The sequence below is a fragment of the Aplysia californica genome, unplaced genomic scaffold (genome assembly GCF_000002075.1).
Source record: "Aplysia californica isolate F4 #8 unplaced genomic scaffold, AplCal3.0 scaffold00007, whole genome shotgun sequence".
NCBI lineage: Eukaryota > Metazoa > Mollusca > Gastropoda > Aplysiida > Aplysiidae > Aplysia > Aplysia californica.
The window spans coordinates 387,295-406,895 of record NW_004797277.1 but is presented as its reverse complement, the minus strand read 5'-3'; the positions used below and the strand labels follow the sequence as shown (position 1 = coordinate 406,895).

Below are 19,601 nucleotides of genomic sequence, written 5' to 3'. Positions count from 1 at the left end.
AGCAGCAGCAGCAGCAGCAGCATTGAAGCTTGAGATGGTACAAGAACTTTGTGAATAAAGAGCTCAGCCCAGGTTGCCGAAGATGCAGCCCTGAAAAGGAGAATGTCCATTAACAATGGCAATTCGAATGGAGTTATTTGGGCGAGTGGAGGTGCCTCTAAGTATAATGACAATGGAGTCGAAAAAGAGCCTCTCTCTCGTTCGAAGATTTCTTCGTGGAGTCCACCAGGCCCATTAAGGAAACAAAACATCATCATCATCATCATCACCATCATCATCATCATCATCATCATCATCATCATCATCATCATCATCATCATCATCATCATCATTGTCTTCGTTGTCGTCGTCGTTGTCGATGTCATTGTTGTCGTAATTGTTGTCGTCATTATCGTTGTCGCCGTAGTTGTCGTTGAACAGCAGGAAAATTAAGTAGTCTTGAATAATTTTGTTAGGAATGTACAAATCTGATCAACCTTACACAGAAGAGTAGACCACAGCAACGAGAGTGTTCCCCAAAGAAGAGAGTAAAGAAAAAGGAAAGATTTTTGGTATTTTAAATTGCTGAATGAACATAGAAGGGAACAAAGAAAAGAAAAGTTCACTGAAGAAATTGAGTGACTAATTGGTAAATAAAGTAAGGAAAGGAAGGCGTAAGTAAGTACAAAAGGACACAAGAAAGGAAGAAAAATTATGGTATTTCATAAAAGTCTTTTAAAATATTTTTTGGGTAAGTGTTTCACGACGCTCCCAACTGCATAAGGTCATATGAGCGCGCAGGAAACGTTTTCGGTGGGTAGGAAATTTTGAAAATTTTGTTCAGGTGGCGGCCGAAGTCTACTCTTATCGATTTTGGAACATCAATCTTTAACAAATCTTGCTCACGGCACCTCCGAGATTTTTCGCCTTTAATCAAGGAGGTTAGGTCTTAGATCTTTTCTAACATAAAATCAGAATGTGGCTGAAAGACAGCAGTAAGAAGGAGTCAAGGAGTAGCAGTAGAAAGGCTTCATAAAGAGTCAGGAATCCAGAGTAGGGGCAAAGAAGGTGAGGGGGTCGGGGTTAAAAGTGGAGACGAAAGCAGACGACAGAACATTGTTAGAGAGCAGGAAAAGAGGTGAAAGGAGAACATTTAAGAGAAGAAAATGTTCTGTCGTTGTTCCGTCGTTGTCTGGATTCGAACCAGTGACATATTGAATGAGAGGAAAACCTCATTACCTGTCAACCACTAGAGCCCCCCCCCCCCCAAAGAGTCTAAAAGTAGGTGAACCGAAGTACGTAAATTTAATAATTTACCATAATATTGTACTTAATTCGGTCTTGAGAACAATGCCCTTTCTGCACAGGTTCATCAACGAACTGAAATTATGCGTAACGGAGAACACTCGTACGTGCGGCACTCAAGATTATGGCAGGATCTATCAAACTCAAAGACGGACGCTGCACCACTTCAGAGGCTACAAAGAGGGCTGTGTTGATGTCTTCCAATGTGCCAGCACATTTGACTCATTAGCGCGTCAAATTCGCGACCTCGGAGACGATGAGAATAGTAACAGGACAGCAGGAACGATTAATAAAACCCCCCAGGAACCGCCACCTCGTGCGCCTGGCCTCACTGAGTTGTGCGCAAATGTGAGGCGGGCCTGGGGATGTTTGCAGAATGGACTCAAATCTCTTCCAGCTTTCAGGCGAAACATCTTGCAGCCTGTCTATTCGGCTGCGTGGGAAGCTGTCGAGGAGAGATGCTCTAACACAAGTAAGATATAGTAATACTCGAGGTAATTTTACCTTACTGACCAAAACAGCGTCCCTGACCCATGCTTTGTGCACGTCAGTTGTAACAGTACGTTCTGACTAACTTGTTTGCTCATGACAAATACTGACATGTACTTGTTACACACACATACATGCTCGTGATGATATAGCATTCTCATTAACAAGTTTTCGTGAAAACTATTGCAAGGACTTCACGTTAGAAAACAACGCTTCACGTTATGATACCACGTATAGATATCAATACACACTGCAAAACTAAAGCGTTTGTTTCTGGCGTCTTTTATTTTATTATTGTGGGTGCTTTACGTCATAGAACATTAAAAACATTTTGGGCGGCACTGCACGACCGTGCTCTATGGACGAACCGCGCCTGGCCTTAACAGTCGTCAGTAAATGTCGACTGGCTTGTGTTAGCTACCAGGGGAGAAGGCTGACTTGTTTGACAGGGTAATCAAAGTGAAACGGGACCAGATATGGCCTGGGGATATCACACAAGAACCTTGCTCGAGGCGGCGACTCAGAGTTGTGAATGAAAACAAATCTGGAATTCATTATTGTATGTTCAACTGCCAAATTAATAGGGAAAGTATCTAATTAAATATCAATTCCAATTAAAATTAAATTTAACTTTAGATGTGAATACACAAACACAAAGCAAAGAAGCAGAGATGTCAGTACTAGATATAATTGTTATAGATCTACCAGGGAGTCTAACTCTTTGGCAGAACATGACAATTATCATTTTTAAAATTTCACATTTGGCTGTTTTTTGTCTAGCCTTTCGCGGCCACGAGCCTGTGTCATAATCGAGGTCACGATCTGATTATAGGGCAGTAAAAAGTTGAGGAAAAAAAAACAAGCACTCGAAGCAGTCGAGAGATTATTAGGAGTTAGTACCTAATCAGTGCTTGAGACTGATTATAACTGTGGCCCGAAAGGGGTGAACAAGGTATATGTGGCAATGAAACAGTTTTGGCTGCCATGCACATGTTCCCTTCAACTCTATTGGTAGACTCTTCCAGCCTCACTTTAAAAGCTTACTTAATCAAAGCTTGTGACTGCTTATGGAGTGGCCCAAGAGGGGTGAACAGGCTATTTCTGTGGCAATGAAACCGTTTAGAATGTTAGGCGTACTGTTCATTGTTGATTATGAACGTCTTTTTACATTTAATTTATGAAGTTTACGTTTATGGGTGAATTTGACTGCGACAATGTTTCAAAATTAGGAAGGGAAGCAGTGATTATTTGATTATATAGACGCTTCGCCTCTGCTAGCTACATCTTTTGTTAGTCCTACATCTCCTCACATCTCTCCCAACCTTAAGTTCTTGCACAGAACTACATGCAATAATAATATTATGGTCAAACGACCGTCCTTAGTCTTTTCTACACCTCTCTCTCTCTCTCTCTCTCTCTCTCTCTCTCTCTCTCTCTCTCTCTCTCTGCTGTGTTAGCAGACCTCTGTTTATGTTCAGATATCGTAATGTTACCGGCTTTATGCGCTCACACATCTATAATAAACGTTCTGAGTGGTCGGTATCTTCTACTGATGATCTCCGTGTCTAAATAGAGTAAGAACCTTAACCAGGTCTGAATGTTGCAATGCTCATGCATCTATCCTTAACGTTCATGTGATAGGTTTCTTCTGCTCATTAACTACGTGCCTAGAGACAATATTATGAGTCTTAAACAGGTAGAAACCCATCCGTCCATGACAATTTAGATCGGGTTCTCGCAATCCACTGCTTTTCAGCGTCTTTTAATCATGACTCTTGAAATAAAAGGACTGGACAAAGATCGGGACCACAAGATTCTGAGTTACATCGGACACGATTAACGTGTAATAAATTACCAAGATGCATTTGAGTTGCACTAGATCTAGTGACCTCTCTCCTTTGTTCTTTTGTCGCTCTATTGATGCTGCGCTGGTCCACACCTTCCAGGATAAAAATTATGCCTGATGGCCAAGACGATCTCACTCTGTTACACAGTCTTAAGTTAGTGCATGTAGCTCAAGCATAGAAATATGGGAAATTTGAGATACAATTTAACATATTTGCAAAGAAAAAAGTTTAAGTGACAAGATCTGTCAAATGATATTGCTGCCCCGATAACAAACATGGTACTGGTTTTGTGTATGGAGTGCAATTTATTCCTTTTTATTTGGTCGATAGAAGCACACCGTTTAAATGACGAAAAGAAAAAGGGATAAAAGAATCATGAAAGGGGCCAGGCTTTCAATTCTAACCAGCGTAGTAACGTACTATTAGCGATATTGCAACTCTAGCTAGTATGCATTTATTTGATTTGCTACCCTGTTCTCTCTTCTCAACTAGTGCAGTGGAGAGAGGACTGTCACTTTTGTACTTTCTTGAGCCTAAAATAACTTAACTTGAACTTGAATAGCTTGATTTGGCCATCTAATTCTCAGAAATCCTGACATGCTATTACTGCAAGAAGTTGACGAACTTCGGCTTCTGCAAAAGCAGGACACAAAAGTGTTCCCACAAAGAGCAGGTAGGAGTTGTATAGAGATATCGGTAACCATAATATCAAAAATAAGAACCCTACCCCTCCAAACAAACATACAAACAAATAAACAAACAAACAACCAAACAATCAAACAAACAAACATGTAAAAGCATAGAACAAAGTTGATTATTAAGACAATTTTGAAAGTTTATTTGAAGAACGTCATAAAGACTAAATCCTAAACCCCCCTATCCTCCTTTTTCAGTGCTTGCACGCACAGACGTAGACGCACAGGCATAATAATTATGTCAACACACACACACACACACACACACACACACACACACACACACACACACACACACACACACACAAATATATATATATATATATATATAAAATCACACACATGCACTCACATATACAGTTCCATGAACTGCAATTCTTTTCTGCAGTTTTTAGAAGCATAATTTAAAAAAAAAAAGTCATTAGTTGTTTTTTTTCCCCAGCTGAATTAAGTGCATTTCCAAAGTTCCAGCAGTACAGTAAATCATAACTATACTGTTTTTGATTCTGTAGCTGATTCACATTTATTCGGACACACCTCTTTTTTGGAAAAAAAGGTTGAGTTAACCGATCTAGAAGATTGGGAGGTAGAATATTTCTTTCCTTTTTAAAATGATGCTTCAACCGGTGAGCACATGCCAGCACTGGGTTCAAACTATAACTGAAGAAAGTATCATGGGGATTACAACCAAAGATCGTACATAACAAATTAGTTCACTCCTCTCTTTGAGCCAATTAAAAAAGTGTTCTCAAAATCCGGTGGTGCCCTCTCCGAAAAGGTGCGGTTTTTGCGAACAGTTATGTGAAAAATAATAAAAGTGAAACTAACATACTGTGCTATTCCTATTCTTCTTCTGGAGAAACGAAAGCGCCATATGAACAAAATGTGCGGACTTCCGCGAACACTTTATTGGACTTGTGAACTAAATGTATTTTGTTATGTACAATCTTTGTTACAACACCCCAGCCGATACCAAGCCACTCGATACAAATTCTCCCCTCTCAGGAATCAAACTCGGGTCACCTGCGCGCGATGGCGAAGCATCTCATAACTATGCAAATTTCAAATTCAAAATAGCTAAAGATTTTGAGAGACTTTACAACTTCCATTACTTTTTGTTCCTCTCTCGCATCTGTGCGTGCTCACAAACCATTGATGCGCATGATGACTCTTTACAGGCAAAAAACTCAGAATCCATCTAGTGACTTTAATCTCAATCCATGATCGTACGATGTCTCAAAGTAGTATTATACTCAAAAGAAAAACAATAACTATAAAAAAAAATTATGACAACGATCTATAAATAAAAAGAAACAATTAATGCATTTCTTGATTAATAAAACCATGGAGTTTTGTTGACTTCCATCCTTCTTCTCTCTCCCTCACCACCTCCCCACAGGCGTGTTATGTGGAAGAAAAGATTTTGGGCAATAAAAGAGAATACACCGCCAAGTGCATAAAGCCAAAACATTGCAACAACGGGGACGGAAATGGACCCAAGGACAGTGCCTGCTGCTATGACAACAAATGCAACGTCGACAGTTTGATTGGCGGCCCAGATGTGAACGGTAAATGACTTTAGTTTTTAAAGGATTGTTGGAAGGACGCACAACTTACTGTTCTTTATTGCCGACCACGCAGTACTTTCAGACACTAAAAGATTGAACACAATATGAGCATATGAGCATATTTTATTATATGCACACATATATTATATATTATACATATTATACATTATATATATATATATATATATATACATTGTATATATATATATATATATATATATATATATATATATATATATATATATGTATGTATGTATATGTGTCTGTCTGTCTGTATGTATGTATGTATGTATGTATGTATGTATGTATGTATGTATGTATGTATGTATGTATGTATGTATGTATGTATGTATGTATGTATGTATGTATGTATGTATGTATGTATATGTATGTATGTATGTATGTATGAATGTATGAATGTATGTATGTAAGTGTGTATGTGTGTATGTATGTGTGTATATGTGTATGTGTGTGTGTGTGTGTGTTTGTATATATATATATATATATATATATATATATATATATATATGTATATATATGTATATATATATATATATATAATATATATATAAATGTATATATGTGTCACGACGTAATGGAATCAGGCTCTTGTCAATTTTGAGGTATGTGGGGTTCATTTGCCTTCCTTTTTTGGTGGAAAAAATATCCACCAATTTAGAATAGAAGTCGAAATATTTGCAACTAAAAGAGGTCAAGGTCGCCTGGTTTCAGGTGTAAAATTAGCGAGAAAATGGCCGACAAAGTTTGGTATAGCCTGGGAGTCCTTGGAAACTTAAAATTTACATTTTTGTGTCTTTAAACAATATTTTTTTCAGTAAAATCCACACAGAAATGTGTTTTTAAATGGACGTAAAAGGTGTTGAGCTAAAAAAAAAAAAAGAAAAAAATTGCCATGGGCCAAAACAATGCTGATTTCTTTGATTTCATTGTTTTGACGTATGTATATATAATATATATAATATATATATATATATTATATATATATATATATATACTAGTAAATATATACTGGTGAGCAAAAGAAACGCAAAAGACTAATTCTATTTTTTGCCATAATCAAATAACTATCAATGGTACAAGACTGAAATGTACACCATTGGTAGTATGTCATATGCTCTTTGGAAATCAAATGTCGCTAATCTTGCTTGTCAGTGACAACTATAGTGCGATAAAAAATTCGTTGTGCAATTTATCCTCAAATATCTCTTTAACAGGTGAATCAATGTCATCCATACTTTGCATAGCAGTTTGTATCAATTTGTCTTAACTAAACCATATTTTTCTAGAACAATTGGGGCTAGATTAAAAATCTTTTCTTCATAAATGTATATAAAATACTTGAAATATCTGTCACACGTTAAATGGTACTGTTCACGCACTTCCCGCTTCTCACACACATTTCGATTACGCATATGGCCTACGTCACAGCTCATCAAAGACAATTTTTATTTGCAAAACTTGTTACAAGAAATTGCTGTTCTAGTGAACACATTTTTGCACTAATGGCTCTCAAAACATTCTTTCAATAAGCATTGTGTCCCGATTAGAAAAACCTGACGGACTTGCTATTAAAAGCTATATATTGCCCCAGCTGTAAACATTTTAAAATCTTTAGAAATCACCCACTTGGATTTTTAATAAGTATTTATAAAGGAATTTTCTAGAATACAGCTTGCAGACGTTTACAAAAATGTTGATCTGTTAAGACAAATTGATACTAGTCACTGTACAAACATTGGAGAACCTATGTTCGATAGTTGAGGAGATATTTGAAAATAAGTTGCACCACGAATTTTTGAGCGCACTATAGACGTTTTGCCCCTTAATTGATGTATGAAAAAAGCCACGTAGTGCGTTAGAAACACGATCTAAATGAGTGAAAAAAGGGAGAAAATCATTCACCTTAGCTCAGCAATAACAGCGGTGGTTAAAAAAATCGGTTTCGTCTTTTCACCTGCACTTGTAACGACAAAGACACCTTCAAGACCTACACGGCAAGAAAACACAATTGGCTGTTTGGAGGGTGGAGAAGGGCCAATTGTTGTGGCCAATCATTTTGGCGTTGACTTCTCGACTATCCACAGACTGACAACCCGTTTTCAGCTCACAAACTCTACGGCGGACTGACAAAGGTCAGGTTGACCCAGATTGGCCGATGCACGTGCAGACAGACAAATTGTCTGGAAGCATCTTGCAAATCGACTTCAAACAGCTACAAGAACTTCAGATTTGATAAGGTGTACCCATGGAAGAGCCAGAAGTTGACTCACAGTGAACCGACGATTGTGAAAGGTTGGCATTAGACGCTATCGACCTTACCATGGTGTAGTCTTGACTGCACACAATCGCCAGGAACGTGTCAACTGGGTTCGGAACCATGCCAACTGGTGTCCGAGAGATTGGTGTTTGGTTATCTTTGCGGGCGAATGCCTACTCTCCATAGATACAACTAACAGGCACCTCAGAGTTTATCAAGAGAGAGTGTGACATTAGTGTGATAACTGTGTCAAAGAGAGGAATCATTGTGGAGGACATGGCATCATGATCTGGGGTAGAATCATGTAGTACCACAAAATAGGACCTGTGATCTTCCAAAATCAAGATCAAGGTCGGGGTCAAGGTGTCAATGCTGCCCGCTGCATAGCACAAGTTCTTGGGCTAACTCTACACAGACAAAATTTGAACTTCGGGTTCCAGCATGATAATGCACGTGTGCACACTGCCTGTTCTACGTAGAGTTTCCTCCAACGCCATGACATCTCTCTGCCGCCTCGCCCTCCCTTAGCCGAGATTAAAACCCAATTGAGCATTTTTGGGTGGGAAGTAGTTAAACGGGACTCGAAGGAAGACAACCAGCACCGAGAACCGGGCAGGAACTGTATGTGGCCATCCAGGAGATATGGAGGCAGATCCCGCTACGTTACCAACAACCTAGTGGCTTCATAGTACCGGATATTTACTGCATTTATCCCATCTACTGGTGGCCATTCCCGCGGCTGAGCATTTTGATGCATTAATCGGAAGTTGAAAAATGTATTCCATTGAAATTAAAAATTCACAGTGATGCCCCACGTATCCCTTCATAATGCTAGAAAACCGTTTGTGTTTAAGCTCCCCCGTTTTGTTAAAATGGAAACCAAACATTATCACCATTACAAAAGTAAACAGGATTTCGCGTTTCTGTTATATATATAATATTAAGTTTTTTAAAGTTTTAGTAAGTGTTTTATGGCACTTGCAACAGAATAAGGTCATATAAGTGCCGAAGTCCTGAAAGTCCTAAAATGCTATGTTTGGTCAACCCTTCTATATGGCTGTGAATGCTGGACAATCACTAAAGACAGTGAAAATAAAAGAGAAGCAACAGACATGTGGTTTCTTAGGAGACTGCTAAGAGTATCGTGGAAGGAAAAGAAATCAAATGAGGTAGTGCTTGATGAAGCCCACATGGGACGCTCAATGTTAAAAACAATCAAGAAACGACAAATGCTGTTTTTGGGACACCTGAATAGATATAAGGGTCTTGAACATCTAGCTCTCACTGGCAAAATTGAGGGCAAGCGAGGCAGGGGTAGGCCCAGAACAACATACTTAGGGAACCTAAACAAATGGGTAAAAGGGAAAGATCAGGGAAACGTAGCTTTTTTGAGAGCATCCGAGCAAAGGAATGAATGGAAAACCATGATCGCCGATGTCTGTCGCAGATCTGGCACTGGATGATGATGAAGTGCCGAAGATTAGAGGTGTTACAAGAGAGTAACAAACACAAAAAGAAGAAGGGGAGATAAAAACTATAGATGTTTGATAGGAAAGAAAATGCAAACAACACCAGAGCACCCGCCAACCACCCTCATATATATACATGTACATTATATATTTTTTAAAATACATACATATATATATTAATATTATATATATATATATATATATATATATATATATATATATATATATATATATATATATATATAGAGTAAGTGAGAGAGAGTGAGTGAGAAACTGAGAGAGAGAGAGAGAGAGAGAGAGAGAGAGAGAGAGTGTGTGTGTGTGTGTGTGTGTGTGTGTGTGTGTGTGTGAGAGTGTGTATGCGTAAGTGTGTGTTTGTGTTCGTGTGTGGAATGTTTTTCAAACTCCTCGGTTCTTGTATTATCTCTACTCATTCTTGAAATTTGGTTATGAAAAAGAAGGGAACATGAATTCGTTCATGGACTTAACTTGTAGGCTATTGACGGAATGCAAAGAAAAATTATAACAAAGTCATATAAGTCATAAGACAATAACGTTTTAATGCATATGAGGCGGTATCAGAGCCTCTTTCGTATATATATGGTATGTATGACACATTTAGGTCTATAAATATTTGTACCTCTTTCTATAAGTGTCTTTTTGTATTCTTTCCTCCTTTCAGCACCGGAGATATGTGACTATGGTTTATCCCTGGAGTGTGCCCTGGACTTCACTCGCACTTACATCCGGAGTGATAATTTTAGCTGCAGGTACACACTTAACATCTGTTATGGTTCATGCCTTATTACCGCTTTACATCGTTTTGTTTTTTTAAAATTAGTTTAATGACAGCGACCATTGGACTTCTTTGAAAATAGGCCTTTCATTTGTCCATGTAGTTGTCGAGTTTTAGCCAATATCAGGTTTGCGTGACTGTCTATCTATCACTTTGTCTGTCTGAGGTCTGTCTGATCTTAGCACGTCCTCTCTCCCACTTGTCACTGCATTATTTTTCCTTGATGTCTGTCTGTGGTTAAAAGCTTTTTTGTAGGCCTTGTGTAAAATTTCACTTGATTTAATTCTCTTTGTTTTCTAAGGTCTCTTCATTCAACACCCTTCTGAATCTTGCTGCTTTGAACTTTCCCCCAAAACTCTCAAGAGCAGTGCATTTTGTCTTTTTTTTTTGGTTGGCTTCATTTATGAGATTGTTCAGACCGAAATCTATAACCGTAAGATAGTGAATAAGCCGTTCAATTATAAACTGTTAAATTTGTAAATTTCCGAAAATATTTTTATGTGTGTGTAAAGTACGAGCGTATTTAAAAGATAACGGGGAGCGTAAGTGCCTGCCGTGTATCAACGGCATTGACTGCGACCGAATTTAAATAATAATAATAATAGAATTTTATTTATACAGTGTTCGATCACATACAAGTGTAAGTTCTGTGTATAACTACCGAAAGCTAATATTGTTCTTTTAGTTTTTTTTGGCATGTGCCTTATCCAGATTCAGTTTTGCTTGTGCTAATTTATTCGCTTCATGGAGAATCAAGTTGGAGTGTTTCCACGCTCGTTCCTATTATGAATACAAATGTATTCTATCTTGTTGTTTGTTTGTTTTTCGGTTGTTTTTTTCGTTTTTCTTTTGATATTGACGCCATCTGATTAGTAGAAAAATATGCGTATGATAATGCCCAATAATGTATTATGTACGTAATTTTTAGAACATTATAACTGTTACATAGAGCTGTTCAAGATAATTATAGATGTCTGTGAAGGATCTGAGAACAATGGTGATTTTAGAAATGACGGTGGTGGTGGTGTTAAGGAAGGATGTGGGGTATATGATTTTTACGAAGACATGCTTCTTCTAGGTTGCTTCTTAAAAAAAAAAAGTGTTAGCGTTAGTTCTATCTTCCTCTGCTCTGACGAGTCACGAGGGACGTGGGCACCCGCTATCCCGTTCCCTACTGGAACCATCTTTAATGTCACCGTGAAGTTCCGAAATGGTGGGCACAGTCTCTTCTAAGGTGACCTTGCTAGTGTTAGCCTATGCTAGCGGGTCCAGACAAGTGAAGAGAGGACCTTAGTAGGTAGACAGTACAGTGGCAGATATTATGTTGGGGATTTCGTAAGGGGGTTGTAGGTAAGAAGTTGACAACCGGGATATAGACTTAATACTTATTTAAACATGCAGTTGCGGAGATCCCGACACCGGGTCCTCGAACCCGAATCGAAAGAGAACAACTTACAAACAATATTGTATCCCCTCGTCTCTGGGGAAGCGGCCTCAAACTCCCCAATCAAGCACCCTGTGTCTGCATCTCCACGGTCTCGCTAAACGTTTGTGTAATTTCCATAGTGACGTTTGAAAATGATTCTTGAATTTGACAACTCGTTTACTGTGTATATGCCACCAGCTAAGTTTGCATAGATGTGCTTTTGTTGGAAAAGTTACAGTCGATAGTGGACGAGTGTGTGTGTGTGTGTGTGTGTGTGTGTGTGTGTGTGTGTGTGTGTGTGTGTGTGTGTGTGTGTGTGTGTGTGTGTGTGTGTGTGTGTGTGCGTGTGTGAGTATGTGTCTGCGTCCGTCGTGAGAGAGAGCGAGTGTGTGTGTGAGAGAGAGAGAGAGAGAGAGAGAGAGAGAGAGAGAGAGAGAGAGAGAGAAAGAGAGAGAAAGAGAGAGAGAGAGAGAGAGAGAGAGAGGGAGAGAGAGAGAGAGAGAGAGAGAGAGAGGAGAAAGGGAGAGAGATAGAGAGGGAGAGCGAAAGTAAGACGAGGATAAAGAGACGAGGGGAGAGAGAGAAAGAAAGAGAGAGAGAGAGAGAGAGAGAGAGAGAGAGAGAGAGAGAGAGAAAGAGAGAGAGAGAGAGAGAGAGAGAGAGAGAGAGAGATCGTTCATGAAGCGCTAAACATTATAATAATAATAATAATAATAATAATAATAATAATAATAATAATAATAATAATAATAATACTAATAATTGCATTTGTATAGCGCATATCCAAGCACGAGAGCATGCTCTATGCGCTTTACAACTATTATTACCCCAGCAGACCCTCTGAGAACACTCAGAAACATTCTCGCCTTCCGCGGAAGATGAGTAGAGTGCTGAGGGAACGGTTATTCTAAAGAGACTTGCCATCTTTTCTCCCAAACATAAGGCGTCCTTCAACTTTGTCTAAAGGGGTTTTGAACAATGTTACCATGCAATGTAATTCCAGCAAACTATATATCTTTTTTTAGAAAGTACAAACAAACAACAGCAACAAAAAAAAAGAAAATTTCCCCATCCGTTCCATTCAGATTTGAAGGGCTGGAAAAAAGATATTGATATAATATATTATAAAAATAATTTTATCTTACCGCCGCAGGCGCTATCTATGAACTTTACGAAAACCTGCTTTCTCTTAGCTCCAGTTCCGATTCAAACAAAATTCGCGTAATATATAGATTTTGTCGCTTTTCTGTAGCGTATCTTGCTGTGGTTAGCGGTGTTTAATTGAACTTCTGTTACACCTGGCCCTCGTTCACTGAAACCAAAACGTATGTAATAGTCAGTCATGGGAAAACGTGAGGAAGTTTTAAAACAAATCGTATGAAATACACGTATTTCCAGAAGTTTTTAAAGAGGGAAAAAATGAATAAACATGTGCTCAATATACGTCTTTGACACCACAGTGCTCACATTGTTCAGTATTTTTAATGCCTAGGCGATTGAGTAGAATGTTACTTGGGAAGATGTTATGGATGATTTTAAAACGCAATAATCTAAGTCGAGATTCTTTCGTTGACTTGTGTGCTATGTTGTATTTACATGTTATATCAATGTTCATTTTTCTCAGTCAAAAATTCCGACTTCAAATCTCTACATGTCCTTTGTATTTTAAAAGTTGTCGAATCTCTCAACTCGGTTTGCTCACCGTTTTCTTACCTTTCGTATTCACTTCCCTGGTGTTCAACAAAAATTCCTCAGTGTTGTTGTCACTGAAGTCTTGCCTCCACTATAATATTGTTACATCGACAGTCTCGTGGTCAGGCTACCAGACTCGTAACCGTGAAGTTCCGAGTTCGGGGCGGGGAGGGTGGGGGTGTCGATGTTCATTATCGGTTCAACTCTCCCCAACGTTGTGTCGAAGGGAACGACACTTTGCAGGAATTTTCCTCTCTTTACCCAGGTGTGAATGGATACCTGGCCATGTACAGCGAAAGATTTGGTCATTTAGTTAGCCTTCTTATTCATTTATCTTCTATGCGTTCACTGTTAGATCTCAGGGGTAGTCGATTGCTGGTTTTTCAACCTGCAGTGCAACTGAATTTTACTTCTGCGACAATTTTTCCTTCTTAGTAATGCCCCTTGCCTTCAGACGATTTCAAAGGTGCTCTATATTATGTTTTTATAATGACTAGAGTATTTTCATTTTGGTAGGAATTAATTTGGAGTTTTGCCCAGGTGGCGGCCCAGGCCTACAGTTATCGATTTTAAGACCACCAATGGATCTTTAACGTGCGCAACTTGCACTCGGTGCCTCCAAGATTCCGCTCCTTTACCCGAGAAGAATAAGTGTTCGATTGTACCAACGCTAAAATCAGGAGTGTGGCTGAAAAACAGCAATAAGAAGGAGCCAGGAGAAGCAGTATATGTAGAAAGAGGCAAGAATAAAGGAGAGAGGAAGCTGAGGGTGGACAGGGTGAAGGGTGGAAAGAAGAAAGTGAATCATTAATGAAAGCTGATGACAGGACATATATAGATAACAGGAAAGGAGGTGAATATTCCGTCGCTGACAGGTGTCTATCCTGGAACCTGTTGAATGAGAGGTGAACACCGTATCTCTGTACCACGACCCCCCTCCTCCCCCCCCCCTCCCCGTTCCCCATTTGTTAGTGCATAACGCCTGTATAAAGGCGGCAGCTTGCAATTACGCTTCCCTAGAATTTGAGATTATTTCAGAATGCTGTCAGGCCTTCTGAGGTATCTATATACTGTACATGAAGAGATTTCTTAAAGCACATAGAGTTTACCGGTGGGCGAGAATTTAAGCCGTGTAAATGGTTTTGCTGTTATTATTTTTTTTCTTCGTGTCCTCTACCAGCTCTGCAATGGCAGACCTTAGATGTATCCAGGAACACCGTGTCACGTGTGGAGCAGGAAACAAGCTGTACAAAGCAGCCACAGAAATCTTCCTGAAGCTGGCCACGTCTTCGTGCGTATTAGACTCTAACGACCCTGAGGACTGTTACTCCCTGTCCATCTTCTCCATGCAGACAATGCTCTCAAACGCCTTCAGCAGCCAGGGAAATACTGTTTGCGTGTAAGTAGTTGGAAAAGAGAATATATAGCAAGAATTTCATGTTCATATCCGTTAGAATTGATAGTAACTCATCTTCAAAATTTTAGTGTGGCATCTTGTTCTGAATTTTATGTCGAGCGTTTTCTTGTAATGCTGATTTCAGAATATTGTTTTGGATTTCCAGAATCCTTTGACTCAATCCATTTCCCATCATCCTCAGCGGCCTGAATGAGACACAAGCAAGTGTGAAATCCATGATCTCTTCTAACCAATGCTCGTCTGCCGGGGCAGCTAACCTAGAGCAGATGCTTTCCTTTGTGGAGACGATTGTGTCCAGCTACTGTCAACAGGACCAGTGCATCTCCGTGCCCTCTACTAGCCCGCTCATTGGAAACACGGAGTGCTCAGGAAAAATCTTCGAAGGCATCAAGCTGATTTATCAGGCATATTCGGAGCTGGAAAAGAACAATGATGATGTAGATTGCGGGTGAGTGAAAGCATCCTAGGCTCACATGACGGTGCAAATGGCAATTACTTGATTTTATTTTTTTTGCTGCCTCACAGTAAACTTTATCGAGGATATGCAGTGGAAAGTGTTAGTTTATGTTGCGTTGTACAATACAAATCAACACAATGAGAGCTAGGTATATAGGTGTCTGTGGTGCAGCAGTTAGGAGCTAGTCGTTGCACTCAAAAGACGTGAATTCAAATGTAAGGCAACAAGAAACAAAACGGGCAGTCGAATTGTCATTCATAACGTCAAGCAGTACACACTACGTTTGCTTATTGCATGTTGATGGGCTCACACTTAGAACTTTTCCAATCAAAAATGTGTTAGTTGTTTCATGTAGTCATTGGCCTCAAGACACAAGCACTTACAATTTTTAATCGGTTCCTAAAACTTGATTTATTGCAATTTGAGTGCCTCGGAGTAAGTAATGTTAGGCCATACATTATTTATGTGAGTGGACGTGTGGGCTGTTTTGTCATAAATGTATTTTACTAAAGTAAACGTGTCTGTAAGCAAATCTACATTACTTCGGAGACTTCTCTACATCACAAAATTCAATATTGCTTAACTCTAAAGGGCAGCGACCCGTTAGCTGGGTGTAAAATGGGTTAAAGGGAAAAATACGAGCAAGCAGTCCTCTGCCCTCCCCCCCACCTTATAAAGATAATAATTATAAGACAACTGACAATACTTGACATCGCTTGACTTATGCAGCCAAAAAAAAAATGTTTTTCTCCAGAATTTTGGTAATCTCTGCTGCCAGTGCTCGTACATTGCTTGAGAGTTGCACTTTGAGCCCTCTTGTGTGGAAAAAACTGGATGCCCTTGACAAAGAAGTGGATTCGCAATGTAAACCAGATAGATCTTTGCAGATTCCTGAGGTGAGTCGTTGAAGTAGATGTCATCGTCCACGCCATTCTTTATCTCCCACCTTATGTCCATCTCACATTCTCACCCGTTCTGTCTGTCTCCACCTCTCTCGCCGTTTAAAAAAAAAATCATTTACCTTATTATGTTCATCCCATTGTCTTTGTCTGTGTCTGTACCCCTCTGTCTCTCTGATTCTTTCTCCCCCTTCCCATCTTTCTTTTTCTTGTCTGTCTGTCTGTCTGTCTGTCTGTCTGTCTGTCTGTCTGTCTGTCTGTCTGTCTGTCTGTCTGTCTATTCATTTCCCCCTTTCTACCCCCTCCCTCCCCGTCTCATTTACACGCGAAATTAATACCCTCTTACTCCTCCGCTCAGTATTCTTTTCTCTATCTTTTCACACACATCCCCCCCCCCTCTCTCTGTCTGTCTGTCTGTCTCTGTCTCTCTCTCTCTCTCTCTCTCTCTCTCTCTCTCTCTCTCTCTTTCTGTTCACTAATCTGTTGTTTAATTTGTCTGTCTGTCTCACACAAACAAATTTACACAAACGCTCACTTTCTCTGTCAGTTGTTACGTGACACACCCATGGGTCTATGTTTACTTGTCAGCATTGTATAGCTTCATTTTTATTTGAGTGTGTAGATTATGATCTATACATCTATTCTGAAGAGTGTGTATGGATAAATGTGTGCATGAGTGTTTTCATGTGCGATAGCCTGTCCCTATACCTGCATGTGGGCCTTGGAGCATGTGTGTGTGTGTGTGTATGTGTGTGGCTGGGCACCTACATGCGTGCGCTCGCACGCGGGCGTGTGTGTGTAAGAGTATGTCCATGATTTTGAGTGTACTACTTCTGTTCAGCCCAAGGTAAAGAAAACTGACTCAGTGAAACAGTTTTTAATTCTCAAGAGCACTGTTTTGGTCTGCTACGAGTAGGCCTATTTCTTTTTCATAGGCTAACTTCAACTGTCATGACAATATCACAAACGTTTTGACTTGCATAGAACTAAAAGTGGTCATTACACGCCCATAATACTTTATTTCTTCTCATATTATTTCACCTTCTGGGTTTGATTTGATGTGTGAGAAAATAGATCCCTTGTGTTGCCTCTAATGATCTTATTACATTCATTTATTGTTGAAAGCCCTGGGATAAAAAAGGCCAAAAAAAAAAAAGACTTGATGGAGACTATTGAAAATGTTTTACCCTGAGTGCTTCATCGGGAGAATGAGAAAACAATAATATTACGTGAATTCATTATTACTTTGGCTCTCAAAATGAATAAAACTGTACCGGCTTCTATGGTGTGGTGGTAATTGGTAATTATGGGCACTCGTCGCACTCAGAAGACAATGTGTCACTCCGCCTTCGATGGCCCTGGCAGGCAGGGTGAAGCCCGCCTAGCCTATTCACTCAGTGATGTAAATTGTGTCAATGGGGACGCAGATTGCAGAAACACCTACATTAAAAATAGAAATGAGCTGTTTAACATAACACTCATTTGTATCTTCTGGTTATCCCCTCTTACGTTGGCTCGCAAATACTTCCAACAACGCATTATACAACAAGCGTCTTTGGTGTAAAGGCTGGATCATAGATTAGTGTTATATAATACCTTAGACTGTGCTCTTTAATGTAATTCCGGTTCACTATGGAGCACAGTTGCACATCATTTGACCAGAGAGTCTGATTTGACTTAACTTGGAGCCAAATAAAGGGCAAGGGGAGTAAGGTACCGTGCACATTTGACTGTGACGAGACTGGTGTCTTGTTGTCATTTTTGTGCTCAGTGCTCACATCGCACACGCTTCACCTTGAAAGTTTATTTGGAGAGCAAATAACAGTGGCCATCACAGTTTCCAATCTAGGATAATTCAAGTCTATGGCCTGGGCTCTTTGTCACCCATAAAACGTGAGTTGATTCTTGAGCGGAGACAATTTTTGTTTGTTTGTTTATCTTTAAAATGTGTCCGAATTTTTCATTTGATGTAGTAATCCAAACATTTCTGCAATTGGCTCTAATAAACAGGGTTGTAGCATCCTGTTTTTAAAAACCAAAATTGTATCGATCAAGCCGCGTAACATAATTTACATCCCATCTCTCTGTTTCAAGGGTTGTCTCAACATTTGTAATAGCAAGGCGTTCTACAACTTCACCGCGCAAGTTTCAGCATCCCTCACTGAAGTGACAGCTAACGATACAAGCTCTTGCTGGTTGGTTGTGTTTCTCTCTTTCTAAATCCTGCACTGATATCGTCACAAACTCATAGCAGCCTCATTCAATTATCCTAAAACTTATTTATTTAAACATCCATATTATAATTATACATCATTTTTATCGTTTTCTTTCTTATTTTTCTTCTCTGACGTGCCTTATCACTTCCAGGTTATGATCATTGCTTCCTCTTTCCTTCTATAGGTCCTTCTCCTTTTTGTGTTCCTCCTCCTCTTGCTTATATATTCTTCCCTTTATAATATACCCATATACTTCCACTCTCCCTGTACCTCCTCCTTCTTCTCTTCCTCCTCCTCCTCCTCCTCCTCATTCTCCTCCTCCTCCTCCTTAATTCACTTCACCATGATCATCATGATCATCGTCATAATCATTATCATCATCATCTACTCACTATGTTGTGTATACTCTTTCTTTACCCAGGCACTTGACTCAACTCGAAACGGCTTACAACAGCCTGACAGTGGGTTGCACCTCCGTACAGCAGGCCGACATCTCCGCTTGGGTCTTTAGTTCTATGTACAGCACCATAAACGAATGTAAACAAATCATCCCCACCTTCACCTTTGACCTGCCACTTCGCGAAGATATTTACTACGAGGCTGTTATGTGTAAAGCAAACCTGAAGACTGGCTTAGAGAAGGCGTTTGCAGATAAAGACAACCAGGTTTGTTCGTTTTATGTTCGTGACACTAATTTGTAGAAAAATGAATTAATCTTTCACAATGTTGGTGTTCAGGCATTCTACCACTGCCTCGCTCTTCGCAATAGTTTTTTCTTTTACTTGAATGAGGTGCAACACTCAGTCCAATAAAGAAAAAAAATATCTCTATTTTTCAGTTTGTCGAGTAGGCTATTTAGGGACAAAAGTTTACTTATTGGTCATTGTCATGTAATCACAGTAAACATTTTTGTTACAGACTCATAATTCAATTATGAATAACTTAAGTAGATATCAATTAGAAATCTGCAGGATGAAGGCAAAGTGACCAGGACATACACGCAAAGTTTAAATTTATATTCTGTCAGAATAAAGATCATAGATTTTTTTGGTGTGTTTTAAAAAATAA

General features: G+C 39.3%; 1 protein-coding gene across 1 annotated transcript in view; it reads left to right on the top strand.

Moving 5' to 3' along the window:
• The first annotated feature begins 1,229 nt into the window (after window positions 1–1,229).
• LOC101851458 overlaps window positions 1,230–19,601 on the top strand; it is an 88,710-nt gene continuing 70,338 nt past the window's right edge. Inside the window, exons 1-9 of the mRNA XM_005089614.3 lie at window positions 1,230–1,756; window positions 4,208–4,293; window positions 5,715–5,883; window positions 10,313–10,400; window positions 14,725–14,943; window positions 15,143–15,409; window positions 16,173–16,314; window positions 18,412–18,512; window positions 18,955–19,198. Coding sequence (XP_005089671.3) covers window positions 1,330–1,756; window positions 4,208–4,293; window positions 5,715–5,883; window positions 10,313–10,400; window positions 14,725–14,943; window positions 15,143–15,409; window positions 16,173–16,314; window positions 18,412–18,512; window positions 18,955–19,198 — 1,743 coding nt within the window. The 5' untranslated portion in view covers window positions 1,230–1,329. The remainder of the gene's footprint in view (window positions 1,757–4,207; window positions 4,294–5,714; window positions 5,884–10,312; window positions 10,401–14,724; window positions 14,944–15,142; window positions 15,410–16,172; window positions 16,315–18,411; window positions 18,513–18,954; window positions 19,199–19,601) is intronic.